This window comes from Anabrus simplex, chromosome 3 (genome assembly GCF_040414725.1).
Source record: "Anabrus simplex isolate iqAnaSimp1 chromosome 3, ASM4041472v1, whole genome shotgun sequence".
Taxonomy (NCBI): Eukaryota; Metazoa; Arthropoda; class Insecta; order Orthoptera; family Tettigoniidae; genus Anabrus; species Anabrus simplex.
Window position 1 is genome coordinate 336,524,527 of NC_090267.1, and position 23,928 is coordinate 336,548,454.

The 23,928-nt window shown below is 41.9% G+C and overlaps 1 protein-coding gene across 5 annotated transcripts in view; it reads right to left on the reverse strand.

Annotated features, from left to right (window-relative positions):
- Positions 1 to 23,928, reverse strand: part of LOC136866342 (platelet binding protein GspB) — a 549,318-nt gene that overhangs the window by 47,582 nt on the left and 477,808 nt on the right. For all 5 annotated transcript variants that reach the window (XM_067143204.2, XM_067143206.2, XM_067143205.2 and 2 more), the window contains 3 exons: positions 5,452 to 5,526; positions 2,259 to 2,322; positions 814 to 929 (listed from right to left, as the gene is read on the reverse strand). In XM_067143204.2, coding sequence (XP_066999305.2) covers positions 814 to 929; positions 2,259 to 2,322; positions 5,452 to 5,526 — 255 coding nt within the window. The remainder of the gene's footprint in view (positions 1 to 813; positions 930 to 2,258; positions 2,323 to 5,451; positions 5,527 to 23,928) is intronic.

Below are 23,928 nucleotides of genomic sequence, written 5' to 3' on the forward strand. Positions count from 1 at the left end.
CGTGGACAGCGAGATTTTCTTCTGATGACGCAGAGCACAGTTCTCTGCAAAACACAAAGAATTTCACCTTATTTTCTTGACACGGCATAATCCCAAAAGCCTATACAGTATCATGTCTATAAGTACGGGCCGTGAAAGCATCAGTGGCAACATTCCACACATTAAGGAAATAAAGGTCATTGAGTCCAACACTGTGTCTTGTAATTCTTTTTATGTCTACCTCACTCAGTTCATTCTAATTCTCAGCTCTTCAGCTTTGGGGCAATTGTCTGATAAGATCTGTGCCAGGTCTATGTGTACCCTTCTGTGAATACTGAGGTTAATAAATTCTATGGAAAGGAAGTGATAGTTTGCAGAAAGAGGATTTTGAAGGACAGGAAGATATTACAGAACATGACTGCACTCACGTAGGAATCAATAAAGTGTATAGGAGTTTCTGAAGATTTTGAATAACAAGCTTCAAAATACTGCAGGTTCCACAAAAGGAATCTGACTAGATACACAGGACATCATGGTATATTCTGCACTTGTTGGCATTTCAAGATCATGTAAGTTATAGTACATAATTTTAGTTTCTTAATACAGGAAGCTCTGATAATAATAAAAATAATACTTTATTCAAAGTACTATACCTTGTAAGTTGAATGTGTCACAAATGAATAATATGAGTCTCTACTACTCTCAGCACCTTAAGGATTGTGATACCCCCAACTCTCAGTAGTGATTCATACTACAAAACACTGTCATGCGTGACTCTCAACTCATTCAAATTCTCCTTTCCGACAGAGAAGAATACTGTGCTTCCTTTCTAACCTGCTGTTGCATCCTGCGTCTGCGCGGAGCTCCATGGGTCCTCTTGGGCCGCACAGCCATCTTGTGACGTGCTGCACTGTGACTAAGGGGGGCTGGTGCCACATCCAGTTCCAGATCTGTAACAATATGTAGACCATTCTCATGAGAAGCAACAAAATGGAAAGTAATCAAGAGAGAAAATATTTCTCCCACAACTGGCTGGTCATCTTTCCAGTTCATTCTATCATGTACAATTCTCCTAATTAATTATCAATATTATCAATTAAAATTGTCCTCTTCTAGCTAGGTGACTTATGATAATGGAGTAGACCATACAGCCAGCAACACAACACGAAGTGCTGGGGGAGTGATGGTCCCTCAGATGAGGAAATGCATCTGAAACCCACCAGGTATCATCTGTACCCAAGGTTAGGGCAGCTAAAAGAACATCTGTTCTCCAAGTTAGGAGCAGCCTTTTAGATCCCATGAAGGGTCGGCATCTACATGGTCTTGCTGCCGTAAAGCTTTGCTCCAGAGTCAACAACAGACCCAGCCAAAGACTGAATATTGTTCAAGATGCTGATGATGATAGAAAAAATTGTGAAGAAGGAACCACCTGAATACTATATTAAATGAAACCCCAAATAGGTTGAAACTTTTCCATCTCTGATTTCTGAGAAATGTTAAACTTCATGAACTTTAAAGTAGAAATAAATTATCAGTGATAAAATTCACATCAACAAGTAACAAATGACAATCTACATGTTTAAACTTTTAAGAACAACAAATACCACGTATTTATCCACAGTCTTGAAGTGCAGGTAGCTTAGAATGGGTCAGATCAAAATGCCATCACATACTATTTTTTTTTTCAATTTGTTTTACGTCGCACCGATACAGATAGGTCTTACGGCGGCGATGGGATAGGAAAGGCCTAGGAGTGAGAAGGAAGCGGCCGCGGCCTTAATAAAAGGGCAGCCGACAGTGGGGCTCAAACCCACTATCTCCTGCATACAGTAACAGAGGCTATATGAAAATCCGCAGCCTGTTTCCAATCATTCGACCGGGTCAGGAATGGAATGAATGAAGCCCCATCTAGCGGCGAGGATAGGAATTGTGCCGGCTGCCGAAGCCTGTCGCACTCCTCTGGGGCAATGATTAATGAATGACAGATGAAATGAAATGATATTAGAGAATGTTACTGGAATGAAATATGCCAGGGAAAACCGGAGTACCCGGAGAAAAACCTGCCCCGCCTCCGCTTTGTCCAGCACAAATCTCACATGGAGCGACCGGGATTTGAACCGCGGAACCCAGCGGTAAGAGGCCGGCGTGCTGCCGCCTAAGCCAGGGAGACTGCTGTAACTGAAGCTATATTATTATTATTATTATTATTATTATTATTATTATTATTCACAAGTAATTAAATGAAATAATGCTCTATTTTCGTAGGTCTGTTTACTTACCGCTGTCTTGGTAAACTGCTCTCCTGTCGTGTAGTGATGCTTTCGAGGAGTGGCCCGAGGAATCCTGCAAATAACAAGAACAATTTACTTGAATTACAAATTCAAAAAGAGGAAATGGAAAAACTTTACCCTTCTTTTATCAAAAAATACTGTATCTCCACGCACAGAACTAAGCCATGCTTCTCCTAATGTCTAATATTAAGGCTACATTTATTTCTATGTACCATGCTCTAGAATCAGACAAATACAACGTTGGAAATATCGTACAAGAAAACTGTCTGGTTTTTACTAGGCAGACCGCAATGAGACGTGGATAAATCATCAAATAACATATCCTAAATTTAATGGTGAGTCATTTTGCCATAAAATCAACTGTAGTGCAACTGTAGCTGCTCGACTAAATGGGTATGTTCCGAGCTGTCAGCGGAGAGATGGCGTGGAATGACATTAGTAAACGAATAAGTTTGAGTGGCGTCTTTAAAAGTAGGAAAGATCACAATATGAAGATAAAGTTGAAATTCAAGAGGACAAATTGGGGCAAATATTCATTTATAGGAAGGGGGGTTAGGGATTGGAATAACTTACCAAGGGAGATGTTCAATAAATTTCCAATTTCTTTGAAATAATTTAAGAAAAGGCTAGGAAAACAACAGATAGGGAATCTGCTACCCGGGCGACTGCCCTAAATGCAGATCAGTATTGACTGATATTAATTGCTGAAAAATAGGTCACCGGCTCAGCAATTTATTGATGAATGACCTTTTGTATACACTGATATAAACTGACAGTTCCATTTTGACGCCTCTGTGGTGTAGTGGTTAGTGTGATTAGCTGCCTCCCCCAGAGGTCCGGGTTCGATTCTCGGCTCTGCTACGAAATTTGAAAGGTGCTACGAGGGCTGGGACGGGGTCCACTCAGCCTCGGGAGGTCAAATGAGTAGAGGGGTTTCGATTCCCACCTCAGCCATCCTCGAAGTGGTTTTCCGTGGTTTCCCCACTTCTCCTTCAGGTAAATGGTGAGGTGGTAGCAGGTGAGGCCACCTGGGCGAGGTTGTCGTCCTCTTCCTTCCCAGTTATATCCCCGACCCAAGTCTCACGCTTCAGGACACTGCCCTTGGGGCGATAGGGGTGGGATCCCTCGCTGACTCAGAGAGAAAAACTAGCCCTGGACGGTAAACGGGTTAAGAAAGAAAGAAAGAAAGAAAGAAAGAAAGAAAGTAAGTTCCATTTTGATTGTGATAACATGAACAGAAATTCACGCCCTATAAACCTATTTTACTAACACGTACCGTATATGGATATATTGGGGTGTTAGTACTTCTGTATAGTTAACAACAGAGGATCAGATATTATACTGTACGAAATATTGCTTGCTATTAATATAAGCATTTTTTAGCACAAACGCCAGAGCGAGGTGGCCGTGCAGTTAAGGACACGTAGCTGTGAGCTTGCATTCGGCAGATGGTGGGTTCAAATCCCACCGTCGACAGCCCTGAAGGTGGTTTTCCGTGGTTTCCCATTTTTAAACCACGCAAACGTTGGGGCTGTCTTAATTAAGGCCTAATCCCAGCCCTGCGCGATGCTGAAAACCTCGGCAAACCATTAACCACTAACAAAATACACAAATAAATATTAGCCCCAACGAGGAAACTGCCACATCCTGGTTCAAAATCGCTCATTTTGTCAGAGGATCGCTTGCAGCGATGTTCTGATGTCTAATAATACTGTACTGGTTATCCTACAAGTTAGTTTTATGACTGCTATAATGCCGAATTTTTATTTGTCTTGACATGGATTTTTATTGTAGATGTTTTGAACTAACCCTAATGCTTTTTTTAATTTTTAGAGATCTTTTCTTGCCCTGTCGGTTTGATCAGGTCTCCGAGGTATTTAAAGTAAGGGACCCTGTCAGTTGTAACAAATTTTGTTCTCAGATTCTTGATATCTGTCTTTGAACATAAGAATTTAGTTTTCTCAAACGATATCTGTAGTTCCACCTTTCCTGTATCTCGAACTGTTTGACGGCAATCTCCTCATCCTCTGTTAGTATCGCCGGATCATCTGCAAAAGATAGGTATGGGATGTACAGGTTATTTTTGGGAAAGCCCAGTAGGATTGGCTTCCAAAACTAACATTTCTTGAGTTCTTTCTCCCATTCTTCCATAACCTTGTCTAGGATGACGATGAACAGAACAGGAGAGAGTCCATCACCTTGTATCACGCTTGTCTGAATGTCGAAGGGTTCTGAGATTTCCCCCATAAATTTTACTTTAGATTTCGTGCCAGTCAGTATTTGTTTTATGAGTTCGAGTTTTTGGATCTAGTCCCCTCTCTTCTAATATCTAGAACAGTGAGGACCTGTCGATCGAATCGTAGGCCTTTCTGAAATCTACAAATGTGCATACGAGGGGTTTTTGTCTGAGAGCTCGCATTTTGAGTACGGTTTTAAGGTTAAACTTTTGTTCGGGGCGTGACCTATTTGGTCTAAATCCTGCTTGATATTCAGATAATTTGGGTTCTAATTGCTTTCTTGTTCTATACAAGAGACAGAGATGAAATTTTGTGACAGATACAAGAGAGATCCCTCTAAAATTATTTACATCTGACTTGTCACCTTTTTTTATGTAGTGGATGGATTAGAACAATCTTTACAGTTTGCCAAATATTTTGAATTATTTATGGAATTTCACTGAGTAAATTTGGGCCTAATTTTTTCAAAAGTGCGGCTACTATTCCGTCCTCCCCTGATGCTTTGTTGTTTTTAAGTTTTTTTTTTTGCTCTTGCTTTACGTCGCACCGACACAGATAGGTCTTATGGCGACGATGGGACAGGAAAGGGCTAGGAGTGGGAAGGAAGCGGCCGTGGCCTTAATTAAGGTACAGCCCCAGCATTTGCCTGGTGTGAAAATGGGAAACCACGGAAAACCATTTTCAGGGCTGCCGACAGTGGGGTTCGAACCTACCATCTCCCGAATACTGGATACTGGCCGCACTTAAGCGACTGCAGCTATCGAGCTCGGTTTTTAAGTTTCTAGATGTGTGAATAAATTATTATTATTATTATTATTATTATAATCATCATCAAAATCCTGCAGCACACTGACATGTTAGTTTATGCTGAAAAAAAAATCCTCAAGGGTTATGTTGTAAATAACGAATGTACAGAACTAATGTTAAAGACATGAAAAAATTACCTCGTCCATCTCGGAACTACCCATGCTGAGCAGTGACCCATCGCTGCATGTACTGCGAGACTTGGATGCATTTTCCTGCAAAAAGAGAGAAACAACATTACTTCTGAACTGATCTGGGATTATGCTGTATACTGTAAAGTCTCAAATGCATCATTCCTAGAGAGAAATACATGCTGATACACATACAGAGGAGGAACACCCTACTTTCTCCTTGTAAATAGTCTAGCAGGTGCTTGTGTATTGTTTATGGTTACGACACATTGCATCATTTAGCACCATCCTACACGTGTCCTAATTAACCAGCAAAAACTTGTTGCTGTTGAAATTTCGTGGTCAATAATCTCGACATGCGAAGTCAGTGTGGATGAGGTGTGCCCACTGTTGTGTATATTCTAACTACTACTACTAAAATGTTTTCATTCCATCCCTGAAGGAGACGGCGGGCCTTCTAGACGGGAACGCCATCTCTCAGACCAGGGAGATTTGATACGGTGAAGACGTTCGGAAAATATGAGGGAATTGGGGGCTGTGGCCTATACTAGGTAGTGTCCCGCCATTCGCCTTACTGCAGGAGAATAGAAAATCATAGAAAACCATTCTCAGGACAGCCCCTCTCCTTCTCGCGAATGCAGAGAAGTAGAGCCACGACAGAGCCGCGACCATCCCTCCTCTGCTGGTTGGTCGGTCGGGGTGCTGAGCTGTCGGACCACGGACCACCCCGTGGCCACTTGTAGGCAGAAGCCTACTCTAACTACTTGTTGTACCCGTCGTTGAGGGGTTAGATTTCTACAACTCCAGCACTCAGCAGTCCGTCTAAATGGGGTTGGGAGAACCGGACGTAGAGGTTTTCGATGCTGAAAGCATGTACTGTGTAGAGATGAGAAGAATGCAAGAATGAGGAATGTGGCCTGCAAGAACGAACTTCCTGTTCTGCTCAGACAGATCGGCTCTTATCTGTTCTTATCTGCTAGACGAAAACATTGACTCACACTTCGCAGTTTGCTGGATTACAACTGACAAGAGCAAAGAATTGCCAGTAGAAGATAATATAAAGTCGCCTGGGTAGTAGTGGAGTTGCTATGGTAACTATTGCGTCACTGGCTCTGCTGGTGAAAACCCCTCCGCCCCGTGCCTCACCGGGCATGTGCATTCTTCTGGTCACCCAACAATACATGTCATTGCGAAGCCTCAGTCAATGTAGATAAAGAGATGTGTTTCAAAACGAACACAAACACACGAATAAAATATACTGAGTTAAAAAACCCAGCACGGCCGGTAATCGAACTCGGGGACCACTATATTGTGAGGATTCAGCGTGTATCTTACGAGGGGAGCTTTGACTCACGGTGCTTTACAGTGCATTAGCCCGTACAACTGCTAGTTCGAGTCTGGATATGCGTACGAGTTCTGCTTTTAATATACGTCGCAGGCCATGTGGACTAACAATCAGATAAACTTCCTTGTAAACCTGTTATGGGTCATCGGAGGTCGGATGCGACCTGACACAGTTAATATAGTATTATATGCTACGAACAGTTCCGGTGCCAGTTCTGCAAACATGATGTATCTGCAGATTTGAGGGCGGTACTTTCACCGATTAACCAACTCCAAAATCGATAACAATCTTCAGTGCAACAGTTTTATGATGCATCGTTCGCTGAAGCTCACAGTTACTGTTTACTCGAATATTCGGTTGATCGGCCCGAAAGCAGGAATTATCGAGCGGGTTGGCTGCGCAGTACGAGCAGCGTAGCTGTAAGCTTGCATTTGGGAGATGGTGGGTTCGAACTCCAACATCAACAGTCCTGAAGATGATTATCCGTGGTTTCCCAATTTTCACACCAAGTGAATCCCGGTGGTGGTAGTAGTAGTGGTGGGGTGATTATTGTTTTAAGGGGAAGTACAAATGGGCAATCATCCTCTCTTAACATCAATCAGAAATGAACATGGATGAGGTCCGATCCAGGGAAAAATGAAAAAGAGAAGGGCTATGAAAGGCGTGAAAATGAAAGACTACCTAGGGTCCTAGGCCTTGCAAGCCATCGCCTCCTCCCGTTCATCTTTCCTATCTGATGGCACAAGTAAGTGAAAGCAATGCCAGGCTCAGCTAGAGGCTCGATGATCAGAAAACGACGCTCCCAATATAAGAGTCCTAGGTGGTTACCCTTTTTAGTTATCTCTTACGACAGGTAGGAGATACCGCGGATGTATTCTACCACTCTAACCCACAAGGCGAAGGCGAATACCGGGGTTTGTGCCTTTGTTAAGGCCGCGGCCGCTCCCTTCTCAGTCTTAGCACTTTCCTATTCGCCATCGTTTCCGAAAACCTATCTAGGTTAGCGCGATGATGAATAGTTAAAGAAAAGAAAAACCAGCAGGAATTGTATTCTGGTACACCTCGACGGTAATTACGAGGTGATTGCTAGCCTAGATTAGTCGTAAAAAGAATAATTAGCGCAATGTATTGTATGTTCCTCACATTTAGTATGTTATCAGAATTGTTATCAAAATATAATTCACCTGCCATGTATGTATATACAAACCCTGTCGATACCCGCAACAAACATATCTACAGGTTCTGTATCGGAGGTACACCCGCCCCGTCCATTTAAATTTAGCGCCTCGGAGAATGCCATCTAAAATATAAAACCTGTCACAACTAGCGCAAGAAGTTTGAACATTTCTCAACAGGTGTCGCTACTATAAACTATGCCTGTGCCCTCTGGTGTAAAGATGAACTATTAAAATTCTACATAAATTTTGTATGTTAAGGTTTCCTGAACTGAATTGTTTATACTTTGTTTTTGGTGTGTTATAGTTTACAACATTTCTATCTCTTCCCGCCAACTTAAGATGTTGGCCAATGAAAAATATTGTACTTTAATTTTTCGGCCAATCAAAACCTTCTGGTATTTATTTGCCTATCCAATGAGAACTGGGGGTGTGTCAGGGCCTAAGCCCAGAGTTTTCTGGAACTTTTCCCTCGGCTATAAAAGAACCAGCTTGTCTTAGTGATCGCTCGAGTCTAGAATGTGTTTATGAAGGAGGCGGGGCGCGTCGTCCATCTCAGAGGAGTCCAACGGCTCAAGGTAATGGCAGATCCTCATTAAAATCTTATAGTCTTTCAAAGCTAGCTCGAGGGGAAGGGTTCAAATTTTTAGTAATGTAACTTCATTTTCCAAAATGTAAATTTCAAACTCTAAATGTAAGTTTCAAACAAGCCGAAAGAACTTAACCGAAATTAGGGAATAGAGAGCGATGTACCCTCTTGTGTTCCCTCTCAACTTGACTGTGAGGTGACTATGTTTTTGTAATCTTTTCTGTCTTGTAAATTCTGCAACTTTTTTTCTTCTCCATCTAGTCACCTCCGTAGTATCTGTAACGTCGGGCCGTAAGCCCAAGTAGGGTTTTATGCATGTAATGTAAATTTCTAGGAGTGCCAGAATTGACCTCCTTGCCATTTTGGTTTTTGGGCCAGTAATTTAAACTTTTGTTTTAACCATTGGCCTTGTAGAATGAGTACTTGTTACCCCTGTTTAACTCCATTTATTTCATGTTAAAGTTATCAGACTGTTGAGCATTTTTAAGACAGTGAATACTGTTTTATTTTGTTAAATGTAGGTTGTGCCTTTGATAGGCCTGAAAAGTGTGAACTTTTGAAAATAGATTCCTAAGTGTAAATTTACAGATCAAAGACGCTCTTCTTATTAATGTAAAGGTTGAATGGTGTCTTTGGAAGGCTGGAATGTTATAATGTTCGGAGAGTTGTCTCCTAGATAATTTTGTGGAGCAAAGGTGCTCTTAGAGGAGTCCACCGGCGCAAGGTAATGGCAGATCCTGATTAATCTTATAGTCTTTCAAAGCTAGCTCGAGGGGAATGTTTCAAATTTTTAGTAATGTAACTTCATTTTCCAAGAATGGAGCAGTGGTCGCTCTTGTCACATTGGCAAAGTTAATTGTTAATTAATGTTGTTTAGTTGTTCTATGAATTCATAATTTTATTTCTCGAGATCATTGTTGTACCTGAGATTTTGTTATTCGCTTATCGAATTGTTTTGTTAAAATTTAACATCTGAAAAGAGAAAAGAAAAAAGAGGAAAGAAATAAAACTGCCAATCTTGAAGTTTTAAATCAACTTTTCAATGTTCGTATATCCACCCACTCATGCCCGCACTTTCTTTCACCTCTGTAAACGACTATATCCCCGTGACAGGTTCAATGAGGAAAGTATAGGTCTATCTGCGAGGAACATGCTCACTCTTTTTCTGAGCAATTGTACCAGCAAGCTTGTAGTTTGACGTAACTGTTGATACCACGATTAGGGAGACCAACTGTTGAAGGAAGGAATGAGGGACAAGACAATGAAAAAGGAAGGCATTCCAAAATTTTGGGGACAGCTACTTTTAAGCAGTAAATTTAAAATGACAAAATTGTTAACACATTCCCACTTTTTTGACCAAGAGTTCTCTTATTGAAGTAATAACAGGGGGCAAATATTTTTAAAATCCATTTCACTTATCTTTATTTTAAAATTTATTTTTCAGTGTGTGGGTTGAAAACCCTTGATCCATGAGGTATAGTGAACATCATCTTGCAAAGTTTACAAAACGCTTTGTGGACGTTACTTCGATCAGAAGATAAGTATGGCGTGTTTGTTTTCCACTTTGCATTATATACACGTACGCGTTTATTTTTACCCTTTGCCTTCTCGGGTTTAAATGATGGCGTTCTTTTTTGTGACGGAGTAGAATTGCAGTCATCACTATCCTACGTCGAATCCATTTTTTAAAATCACAAAAACTTAAAGAAAACCACGAGTTAATATAGCACGTCTATGTTGATGCGCTTCATGCTACAAAATGACCACATACGCCGTGCCACGGCCTATGGTAACTCGGAAGTTACATCCGGAACGCTTCTGCAACGATTCTATAACCTGCTTCCTTGCACTTTCAAAACTCATACTGTTGGCAACGGCTACGCTATGTTTAGTAGAAGATAGGTGGCAGAACAATAAATTGCTTATTGTGAATATTTATACGGAAGACAACACGAAAGAACTGCGGGGCAAATGACGTCCGGACATTTACAAAATACCTTCAAATGCGGGACGGTTGGTCACCCTAATCGCGATCATGGCCACGGGACTTACCTTTTACGTGGATAATAGATAAAATAGCAGTGCCTCTTTCCCTTTTATCCTCCTCTGCCGAACTGTTTCTCGCAAGAAAGCACGCCGCTCATGAAAGTGTTGAATTATTAGCCTGGTGCAGCCCTAGTAAGGCAGACCCTCCTATGAGGATGGGCAACGTCTCCTGTATATTTGTGATAATATGGCGGAGGATAGTGTTGTGTGTGGTATGACAGTAACAGGAATACCGGGGAAAGTAAAATCATCCAGTCCCCAAGCCAAGGGAACTAACAGTTAACGATTAAAATGTCATGATCTGGCTGGGAATCGAAACCAGGACCCCGAGATCCTAAGGCCAAGTCGCTGACCAGTCAATCACGGAACGGGGCAGTGTTCCGATGTCAACAATAATTGAAAGACCCTGGTCTATCGCAGTTTTATCGTAAAAATGGATTCTACTCATGAAACTACTGTACTGTAATTCGGGTCAAATGGGAATTCTAATCCCGATCTCCCAATTCTGAAATGATACTCCTGTGATGTTTATTAAGGCTCGGTAGACACGGGACCCGCTAGGAATGTGGCGCTCCCATTTTAAATTATGTGCAGACCTGAGCCTTGAAGGATCCAGTTTCTATATAGTGCTGTCCTTGAACACATATTACGATAACTCCCACTCCGCATCACAAAGGTGAGCTCTTACCCGCGTTCCTTTTAAATCGAGGAAAATGCTCTACAATACTTCTTTCCCTTCCTATTTTCTACACTGTAGTAATTTCACTGTATCTCTTGATCTCTTATAGCCTTTGCTAATGAATGCAACTTCCTATCTGTCTGAACCACCCGATAGTAACCCAAGGGCCTCTCACGGCAGGGACCTGAGTCATTTCATGTCACTGCTCTCTCGGTAGCTCAGTCGGTTAATCGGTTGTTTGTTTGCTTTTTTGCTTTATTTACAATTTTCATAATGTCGCGCCGACACCGATAGGTCTTATGGCGGCGATGCGATATAAAAAAGGGGATAGGAATGGGAAGAAGCCACCGTGGCCTTAATTAAGGTACATCCCCAGCATTTGCCTGGTGTGAAAATGGGAAACCACGGAAAATCATCTTCAGGGCTGCCGACAGTGGGGTTCGAACCCACATCTCCGCAATGCAAGCTGACAGCTACATGGCCTAAACCGCGCAGCCACTTGCTCGGTGGGGTCTCTACTTCTTTCTTCGCAGAGTTAGTGGCTCAGAAGAAAGAGCACTAGCCATCCGAGCCATAGTTGACAGGTTCGATCCCGCCTCAGTGCAGTAGTATTGGAAGGAGCTCAAATACTCCATTCTCGTGTTGGTCGACTTACGGGCACATAAATAAGTCCTGCAGGACAAAATTCCGGCAACTCGGCGTTTCCGAAAACTGCAAAAGTAGTTAGTAGTACGTGATACATTATTATTATTATTATTATTATTATTATTATTATTATTATTATTATTATTATTATTATTATTCCCTTTTCTATTCCGATTAGTGTTAAAAGGGGATGTTTATCTAGTTTTACCTCTCTTTAAAATAATAATCATCACTGTTTATGATTCGGAAGTTAGGTGATAATGAACCTCCACTGTTGGTAGTTCCGAACATGGTTTTCCGTGGTTTCCATTATCACACCAGACAAATGCTAGGGCTGTATCTTAATATATTAAGGCTACGGTCGCTTCCTTCTCGTCCTAACCTTGTCCTATCTTATCGTCGCTACAAGACCTGTGCTGGGTCGGTGGATGATAATAATAATAATAATAATAATAATAATAATAATAATAATAATAATAATAATAATAATAATAATAATAATCTAGGCTATAACAAAAAAATCCCTCTCCTGGAATTCCAAGATCAGCCCTTTATGCTGCAGAAACGCTGTCTATAACTACATATGGTCCAATGGAAAAGTTGGAGATAAAGGAAAGGAAAATACTACGAAAAATTCTAGGCCTCAAATTCCACAATAACGAACTTTCACACATAAGCAATGAAACCCTGTATAGGAAATCAGAAAGGATTTCCGACACAATAAGGAAAAGGAGAATTGACTTATATGGCCACATCCTAAGAATGGACCCGAAAGGGATAACTAAAAGAATATTCGATTATTTCCGTAATAAGAAAACCAAGCCGAACTGGTTTAAGGACCTACGAGAATTCCAAATTACAGAAGAGATGCTTGTAGGTGGATCTGTGAAGAAAATAACCAAAGATAAAATAAAGAGGTTTCAGGACAGGGTGAAGCCAAAACGACTATGCAGAATTTCTGACGAAGAGAGGAAGGCAAGATCTGAAAGGATGAAAAAGCAATGGGAGGAAAGGAAAACACGACTAACCATTGATAGATCTATCGTACCCCAAACAGGGTGAAAAGGATAATAATAATAATAATTATTATTATTATTATTAGCTTTATGTCCCACTAACTACTCTTAAAGGTTTTCGGAGACGCCGAGGTCCCGCAGGAGATCTTTTACGTACCAGTAAATCTACCGACACGAGGCTGACCTATATGAGTACCTTGTTATACCACCGGACTGAGCCAGGATCGAACCTGCCAAGCTGGTGTCAGACAGCCAGCGCCTCAACCGTCTGAGCTACTCAGCCCGGCAATAACAATAATAATATGCCCTCAAAGTACCACGTTGCAGACCTTCTGAAGTGGTGCCATCTACATGACCTACCTACCAATTTGGACATTCCGATTTCATTGCTATCTAGCAACGAAAGCGGAATTCTACTAGACGGTTCCTGTGACTGAGTAAACTTATTTTTCGGGATGGAACCGAGTGGAACCTCAACCGGGATCGAACCCGCGAACTTGAGTTCATGAGTCGGACACTACCACTGATCCACAGAGGCAAATGTTCTAAAATGTATTTTGAACTCGTACATCTAGATGTTTTCATTCCTGTACCACAGAGAGAGAATACTGAAAGCCAATTACGCCTTCCCAAGAAATGCAACGTGTCCTAGTTTGTAAACAAGTTGCGGCAAAGAATGTTAACCACATTCATAGAGCATTTCGCCGTTTATTGATGTTAATTAATGCCATTTTAAATATAGCAATTAGTTGCCGCAATTTATATTTACCGTTTCCTCCCTTATGGATAGACTGAGAACTCCGACGATAGAGCGCTCACCTTGTGAGCACAAGTTGGCGAGACTGATCCCGGCTCAGTTCGGTGGTATTCGAAGGTGCTCGTATACGCCAGCCTCGTGTCCGTAAATTTTATACTTGTACGGGACAAAATTCCGACACCTCAGCGTCTTCGAAAACCATAAGTGTAGTTAATGAGATGCAAAACGAATAACTTCTTCCGCGGATATCGCCTGGTTTTACGGCCGGATACCCTTCCTGCCACCAACCCCATGTGGAGGGATGTATTCACTATTGCGTGTTTCTGTGGGGTGTTGTGTGAATACGAGGAGGAATGTGTTGGGACAAACACAAACATCCACTCTCGAGCCGTACGAATTAACCAGCCACATCTCCGAAACGGCCGGAAATCGAACCCGGGTCCCTCTGAATCGAAGGCCAGTACGCTGATCATTCAGCTAAGGAGTTGATCTGAGGTAGGGAAAGGGGAAGATTTGCATACAATGGCTATGTTGCATACTTTAGAGGTCCTTGGCATATAAAAACTTGTCTGCATATTCCTTAATATTTTGTATGAAAGAATGCACAAATACTTTTTACGGAAAATTAATAATTGGTAAAAAGTGCATTGTCCGCCTCTGTGGTGTAGTGGTTAGTGTGATTAGCTGCCACCCCGGTACGACGGCTGGAACGGGGTCACTCAGTCTCGGGAGGTCAACTGAGTAGAGATAGGTTCGATTCCCACCTCAGCCATCCTGGAGGTGGTTTTCCATGGTTTCCCACCTCTCCTCCAGACAAATGCCGGGATGGTACCTAACTTAAGGCCACGGCCGCTTCCTTCTCTCTTCATTTTCTATCCCTTCCAGTCTTCCCATCCCCGCCGCAAGGCCCCTGTTCAGGATAGCAGGTGAGGCCGCCTGGGCGAGGTACTGGCCATCCTCCCCAGTTGTATCCCCGATCCAATGTCTCACGCTCCAGGACACTGCCCTTGAGGCGGTAAAGGTGGAATCCCTCGCTGAGTCCGAGGGAAAAACCAACCCTGGATGGTAAGCAGATTAAGTAAGTAAGTAAGTAAGTAAGTAAGTAGGGGCCTAAGTAAGTAAGTAAAAAAAGTGCATTGCACACACTCTCCTGTAGCTTCAAATAGACTTATACAAAAGTTTATGGACGACTGACGACGGTTCTTCAGTACCGGGAACATCCAAAACATAAATAGGACTATCCATTAAAATCAAGAGTTGTAAAATTTTTAACGTTACCATTACTTTCTCCTACGAGAAAATATATCCCCTGCATTATTCAAGTGTTTTAAAAAATCGACTGCATCCCAGCCCACGTGAAAACCACCCTGCCCTGCCGCCCGCATTGTGCCATCGTAAGAAACCTTTTGCATTATGTACGTAGGTACGTCCGCGTAATCAACAGAGAATTCAATTTTGAAAGGCATTCATCACCTCCACGCTGATGTAAACGAAATATTATACACTGCCATTGTTTGTTGAGTATAGTATCATTGTTGGCCTTATTCTGATCTCCCAGTCAGTAACGGCAAAGAGGATCGCGCGGCGGGCGTGGCGATATTACATCATTTTGTTGTCGGAATTTTGTGACTCAAGAAAGTGAAACTGAGGAAGCTTAACAAGTGGATCAAAGACGTTCGTGAGGGTGCTTTTTCGACGGATGGAGAAATGGTTCTGTATACAATTTAACATGTTTAGACTCGGCTCTCGGCTCCTTGGGAAGAAAAAAATTAACATTTACCGTACCTTAAAACAGTATTGCATAGTATGTAATTATTTTTAACACTGAATTCATTCTACACATTTAAATTAATATAAGATTTTTATGCTTTCATTAACGTTATAAATTTATTCATCTTTGATGTGATTACAACTTATTATAGGTGCATCTCTTACCGCAGGTGAAATGCGATAAAAGTATTTCAACTGACGCAGCACCTAGATAGACGTCCAGAACTTATTAAACCAATTTAAAATGCAGATGTAGTGTAGGTACATTTTCTGCAGATGATAAATTCACAGAATCTGGCTGCTTGCTAGGCTTATAATACAATTCATTTTAACTAAATTTCAGGAATATTTAAACTAAATTTCAGGAACTTTGTGGCCAAATGATGAGAAAGGGAGATGAACGAGTGCACCATAGGATACATGATTAAGGCATTCACAGCACTAAAAGTCTTGTTTCCAACATGGTGCAAGTGAGTTCTCTGCTGCTGTCTCACTACGTAATCTTAACAAAATCTGTGTGACATTCCGTGTTTATAAAACTTTCAGAAGTACGAAATCTGTTTTTAATTTGCATATACCCTGCTTCATTCTGTAGCATTTACTAATAAACACATGCTGCATAGGTTAAGTATTTCTATGCATATTTCACATTGTTGGGACATATTTTCAAGAATATTTCTCGGCTCAAAGCTGGCATAAACTTCCCAGTCCTTGTAATGAGGTACAGTTCTGATGCAGTGCCCTGCAATCCCACGGATCCCGAGTGTTTCCTGAGCTCCTTATGGCTTCAAGTATGTGTACCCTCTGCCTACAACTTCTTCCAGGAATAAGCATTGTTTTGATGAGTAGCGGCTTCCGTGACCCAGTTCCCAACACACGGACCGCAAGGTGTTATGAGCGCGTGGTTTATCTCGTTAGAGGGATCACTAGACGTTGACGCCAGCAGACTGTGAAGAGGTGCACATTCTGCAAGTACGGATTCATCCTTAAACCCTGTCCCTTGGAGACGAACGAAACGCTCACTCTCATCTGACAGATAGAAGTCCCCGTTAGATGATACAGAGGCTCAGATGTCATACCATTTACTTAAGGTTAGAGTGATAGCATAATAAGCACTAGTTCTCGGATGGGCAGGAAGGTAGGGGAGAAACTCCGTGAGAACATCCGGTCTGACATTTACATTAACGGACGGGAGATGAATGAAGGGGATGTCTCCTCTTATTTAAACCAGAAAATCTCATATGCCGTACCTTCACAACTCTACAGTAAGCTGTTCACTGTGTCAGAGACAGAGTGCCAGACTGCTCGATTTATGAAAGGCGGACAAAAATCTTATCAATGTGATAATAACTGTTGGCGGGTGACGCCCCCTGCACCGTGACTACGTCCATTTGTGTTTCGCTTGGCTACCAAATGCTAACGCAAACGAAAGGTGGAAGAAGTTACCATTTCGTGTAAAATCGTAGATAATCCACTGCGTAGTCTGGTTTGTTAGATCCTTGCCTCCTACGCTCAAGGTAATGAGATTGAACCCCATCGCATTTTCATGTAACGAAAGCCTAAACGCACCAGCCCCATAACAGGAAGGAACTTTAAAGATGCTTCTCCCAGGTAAAATTACGGGACTCATACGCCTCGTAAAACGATAGAATCATCGAGATAATTGGGTACGCGATACAGGTGGTGAAGGTGTAGGCTTATATTTGGGAAGTGGTGAATTCGAACTTCACCGTCGGTAGCCCTAGAAACCATTCTCATACCAACCAAATCTAAGGCTGCACCTTCATTGAGGTCATGGTCGTGACTTCCAAGTCCTCGTCCTTTCCAATCCCAACATTAGAGAACGGTTGAAACTCCCCAAGTACAAGTATGACAAATAAAGGAGCACATTTCTTGGGTAGTTAATACACAGAGGTTTATCTCCACTTTGTCCGTCTGCGTAGCGTAACAGTTAGCACTTTTAGCTGTCGTCCTCGGGGGCCCGGGTTCGATTCCTGGTACTGCCAGAAATTTGAGAGTGGCAGGAGGGTTGGTATGTGAATATGGTACACGCAGTTCACTTCCATTGGGGATGAGCCTGAAAAGAGCTGCACCGCCTCAGGACGAGGACACAACTTTACTAAAAGGGTGGATACATTTCTACAAATTACCTTATACGCTGCTTGTCACTTTACTGATATAATTTAAATATGCAAGTTTATTGACAAAGTGTGTATTGGACAAAAACATGTTCTTGAGTAATATCATAGCACGGAACGAGGCATACAAAGTTAGTCTGAATTTTCCGTACAAGACCCCGGACAGTCCATGCGAACATGCCTATTTTGGGGCAAGGGCGTAGCTTCATAAAGAGATCCTTTCCCCTAAGCTATATTCTCTATCTTACATGAATAACGTGAGTGGGAAGCGATGAGGAGTTGGTCCGCGGGTCTCCTTTCCGGACACTTCGCTCCCACTCAAATGCCAACGACCAAGAAGAATACCTCTGTTACCGAAGATTCGTACTACGAGAGGTACAGCTGAGTGGTCACTTCAATAACTACGGGCCCTACTCCTTCACTCAATTTACGACGAGATTTTTTTATTTTGCCTTAGGCTATAATTGTATACATTGACAGTGACCTTTCGAAGCTAACATAAAGCGGATGCCATCATGCTGTTCTCCTCAAAAGCAAAGCGGTGACATACACACACACACACACACACACACACACACACACACACACACACACACACACACAGTACCTTAAGTTATTCTGATGTCGCTGGCATCATTTCACCTCAAGGATTACCACATCTAAATGTTACTGTGCGACCCTCATCATAGCATCCTTTCCATCTTCGCTTGGAATGTTGTCTATACAGAGAATCAACCTCCCGTATCTTCAAGAACGCAATACCCGCCTTCGCTTCATTTAGGACCTCCTTTACGAGAAATTAGTCTGAAAACCCGTATTGTTGTGATGTTTGCATTAATATATTTACTTTCTGAAGGTTACGATTAGGTAAGTTAATTTTGAATTTCAAATTAAGTTCTATCTGGTATTTCCTAGCAACTGCCTTGACCAACAGGAGATATGTTTGCTAGTTTCAATGGCCTTGAGAAAGCATTCCGAGTCTAAAACCTTAAAGCAACAGGAGTCCAACGCAAAAATATCCGCATAATAGAAAACCTGTACTGGAAACAAAAAGCAGCAGTCCGAATCAACAAGACAACAAATGAGATAGCTGCCCAATGTCGAGTCATACAAAGTTGTCCATTGCTATTCAAACTTTATTAGGACAATAATAATAATAATAATAATAATAATAATAATAATAATACCGGGCGAGTTGGCCGTGCGCGTAGAGGCGCGCGGCTGTGAGCTTGCATCCGGGAGATAGTAGGTTCGAATCCCACTATCGACAGCCCTGAAAATGGTTTTCCGTGGTTTTCCCATTTTCACGCCAGGCAAATGCTGGGGCTGTACCTTAATTAAGGCCACGGCCGCTTCCTTCCAACTCCTAGGCCTTTCCTATCCCATCGTCGCCATAAGACCTATCTGTGTCGGTGCGACGTAAAGCCCATAGCAAATAATAATAATAATAATAATAATAATAATAATAATAATAATAATAATAATAATAATAATACAACCCTGAAGATGGTTTTCCGTTGTTCCCCATTTTCACACCAGACAAACCTTAATTAAGGCTACGGCCGCTACCTTCCCAATCCTATCCATTTCCCATTTTCCGACGCCAAAAACCTTCGATGTGTTTGTGCGACGCTAATTTGCAACCCTGTTAACTGGTGGCAGGTCACAAATATAAAACATCGAAAAAAGAGAAAGGAAAATTCTCAGAAAAATAGTAGGTCCAAAATATGAATTTGAATGAAAAAGAAACCACTGCAAATTTGTCATGTCATAGATAGAATTGAGCCGGTCGCACGGAGTAGGGTTAACGTGCCTGCCTCTAACCCGGAGGGTCTGGGTTCGATTCCCGGCCAGGCAAGGGATTTTTACATGAATATGAGGGCTGATTCGAGGTCCACTCAGCCTACATGATAACAGTTGAGGAGCTCTCTAACGGTGAGATGGCGGCCCCGGTCTAGGAAGCCAAGAATAACGGCCGAGAGGATTCGTCGTGCTGACCATACAACACCTCATAACCTGCAGACCTTCGGGCTGAGCAGCTGTCGCTCGGTCAGCCATGGCCCTTCGGGGCTGTTGCGCCATCGGGTTTGGTTTAGATAGAACTAGAAAAAGGCGATTAAAATTCTACGGACGCCTGGTAATAATAATTACATTCATGCAGAAACTAATATTTAAAGACACGCTAGTCTCCCTTCCAGATGTTAAGAACTAATAATATTATAATCGTGTGTAGTACATTTCTATTTTGCAAATCACAATGGTAGATGCTGCGTACGACTGGAGCGCTATTGGCTAGCCTCCCTGTAGGTCGTGCAGCATCTTGAGCAATAACATTACTAGGCTTGGCTAGTTCAGGTCACGTCGTGTTTTGTCGTGGGCTTGGGGCGTCGCCATCTGATGAAGCTTTCACCATCTATAAGATATGAAGTGCATTAGCATTGCAAACTACGAACAGAGGTGTCAAAATGCACCTGCGGATGAGGCTCATAGGCCAAAACTATTACGACACAGACATGGAACAGATTGCCTAATCACAGACATCTTAACTGAACGTACGTCAACCGGGCTGAGTAGCTTAGACGGTAGAGCGCTGGCCTTCTGAGTTCAAATTGGTGGGTTCGATCCCGACTCAGTCCGGAGGCATCTGAAGGTGCTCAAATACACCAGCCTCTTGTCGGTAGATTTACCAACACGTACAAGAACTCCCGTGGGACAAAATTCCTGCACCTTGGCGTCTCCGATAACCGTAAAAACATTACTGGGACATAAAACCAATAACGTTATTAATATTATGAAACCAACGTTTGCAAAATACATGCTTGGAATAACGGGGAGGGACGGAGGAGTAATATATCTTCAAAAATCTTTAGTCCGGCTGGTAGTACCTTATAAGTGGTGGTGGTGGTGGTAAATGTTTTGAGAGGAAGTACAACTGGGAAACCATCCTATATTAACACTAATCAGAGAGAATAAAAGGAAGGGATCCGACACTTCGAAAAATGAAGGTATCGGCCAAAGGAAGACAAGGGCCACGAATGATTCACAACCTAATACCGACGGGATTGAAAAGAACAAGAGTTTGCCAAAAGAGGTCGGATAGGTGAGATGAAAGTGAGGAGCCTGGCACAAGTAAGTGGAAGCAATGCCAGGATTCAGCTAAGGGCCCCGTGGTCGCCAACCCATGCTCCCTCCCCCAGTCCAGAGCTCTTGAAACCCATTTTTGTCACCTCTCACGATAGGCAGGGGATACCGTGGGCAGGGAGTAGTAACTTGTAAGGACCCCTTGCCAGGATTATAGTGAAGTCCTCAACAGTGGGTTTCACAGACAAGGAGACATTCCACACGGCAGCGGAAGAAGTGGCTGTCTTCTTGGGGTTAATAAAAAAAGATAACTTCGGAGCGTCTGTTCCCATATTGGGTGACTGGTTGTGAGTGCGTGGAAGGATCGGGGATCCCCCTGCACTTATCAATGCCCCTAGTAAATCATCATTAAATTAATTATTATTCCATAATGACGACGAACTTTCAGTGAGAAGAAGAAGAAGAAGGTCTGTAAAATGGAAATGAAAACTCTCATAGATTAAGAGGGGAAAGCGGAAGATATGATATACACTGTCAGTCATTGCGGTACGCAGTAGTGTCAAACATCCTTTAAGTGTAATTTCGTTTCGTCGCACTCTGTATGACGATCTGTGTCTAAATGGCAACAGTGCCTAATCAAGCCAGCCCTAGTCAGACAGCTAGAAAGAAAATCCACAGCCTTTTCCAGTCATTCTACCGGGTCAGGGATGGAATGAAGTCCCCATCTAGCGGCGAGGATAGGAAGTGTGCTAGCTGCCGAAGCCTGTCGCACTCCTCTGGTGCAATGATTAACGAATGAAAGTGGAGAGTGTTGCTGGAATCAATGATGACAGGGTAAACCGGAGTAACCGGAGAAAAAGGTGTCTCGCCTCCACTTTGTCCAACACAAATCTCACATGGAGTGACCGGGATTTGAACCACGGAACCCAGCGGTGAGAGGGCGGCGCGTTGCCACCTGAGCCGCGGAGGCTCTAGTCAGTCAGTAATTGCCTACTCGAGTTAGCCCTAGTCAGACAGTGTTAGGTTCCGTGCTTCAACTGTGTTTTAACGTTTACATTAAGACAATGGGCTTCGAAACAAAAGTAAGCGTGGACAGGACATGATAGTTTACGAGGGGAATAAATATAAGAAATCTCACAGTCAAAAATCTTGTATTGTATGGCATTGTTTGAGGATACGTGCTATGCTACGTTAAAAGCATGTGACGAAACAAACATTGCTTTACACTGATAAAAGTCGAAATCATTTTCATGAAAATATAACTTCAGTGTTTATCGAAAAACAAAACAAAAAATATGCTAATTTAAAGGAAAAAAGCGTGCCGAAGATTTATACTGCAAACCTATATAGATGATCGGGAATGAATTTGAGGAAATTCAAAATATAATATTTTCTAGCATTTTCCCTACACCAACCATGACGCATCAGAATACATATCGCAGGACGGTGCGACTCGGGCGTAAATATCCCACTCGTGACGTAGAAGATAACTTGCCCTGACTGTTGGTAAATAACTACTGTGTGCTCATTTGACATAGATTTTAAAGTGTACCCAAATTATTAATAAAGTGCCCAAATGGTTCATAAAGTGCCGAAATGACCAGCAGCTGGAACATGATGGTCAATTAATTACCGATGACAAAAAGTGGACGAGCACGCTGGGGTACATCTATATGACATAACGGACAACTCGCACTATCCCACAAAGCCAATGAGTGTCGAAATGCGCAAGATCGGTTACACAGCATCGAAAGCTGGTTCAGGCGTACTGGTGGGAATATGTCGACTCCAGCTCGGAACCTAAATACTTTCAACCGTTCAAGGAAAAGTAATCCACTTTTGGTCTGTATCACGCAATTACGGAAGGTCTTATCGAGATCAATCAACCTATTTGCACGAGGCTTCGTTTTCGAGCCTGAAGATGAAGTGTACAAATGATTCAAATTCAGACTAGACAGCTGCATTCAAATAGCTGATACCAACTTCTCATCCACTTCATGAAAATTGTTTCAAATTACTTCAAGAAAGGTTATCTACGAGTTGCAAGTGCATGACTGCCATGTTGTTGGTTGCTCTGGCTAAATGATTACAGCACGTTTCTTTTAGGAACAGAACGGATTCAGGTTCTCGTGCCCATTCGAGTATTTTCTACTGTTACCCATTTCATGTTAAAAATTATTTACTCTTGTATTGTCCCTAAAAGTTTGAGTATTGAATTCTGTTACATCCGCTAGCCCTATATATTTACCATCTTAAGTACTCAACCTTCTCACGTGTTATGAAATAGGATAAAACATGTTCATATTAAATTTTCCGCAACTTTTGTTTGAAACTTTTCTAAAGTGAAGTCGACTATTTTCTAAATTATAAGCAAAAGACAATGCCCCAGGTTATAAAAGAAAAGCTGCTACAACATAAAATGTTCAAATTAAATTTAAAGCAAGTTCTGTTTGAAATATTTCGTAATGAATCTAGCAGTCTTCAAAATATCAGTAAGAAACAATTTTAACCCCATCCTTTCTCTTAGCCCTTCCTCTACTCCATCGAATATCGTAATTCCAATTAGTCTAGAATCTAAGTTAACACAATTATTTAAAAATATATATCGAGTCTCATAAAACCATGTTCTTCCGTTTTCACATGATGCTGTAACATACATAAGACATACATACATACATACATACATACATACATACATACATACATACATACATACATACATACAAACATCTATGAATGCATAAATACGCAGGGCCAACGGACAGAAATTTAATAGATCGTCTCTACGGTCTTTATATGACATATTATCAGAGAAATATGCCAGTGTATGCAATATTTTGTAAGTTTTGAAGCCTATAACACAAACTCTAGGAGTACTCCAAGGGGACTCCATCAGCCCATTATTTTTTGATGTAGGAGAACACTATGCAGTTCAGCCCTGCATATCAGATCAAGTCACTATATGCGGACGACATGGTCTCATCACAAAATTAAGACAAAACCCAGGATCCTTAACCAAATTAACAAAATGGTCGAATGAAAATCAACCAAAGTAGGTAAGATTGTAGCTATGATATTCTAAAAGGGAGGCAGGATTTCAAGCAGAGAAATTTTCATTTGTAATGATGACAATTATCACCATAGTTAATAAATATAAATACTTTCAACCGTTCAAGGAAAAGTAATCCACTTTTGGTCTGTATCACGCAATTACGGAAGGTCTTATCGAGATCAATCAACCTATT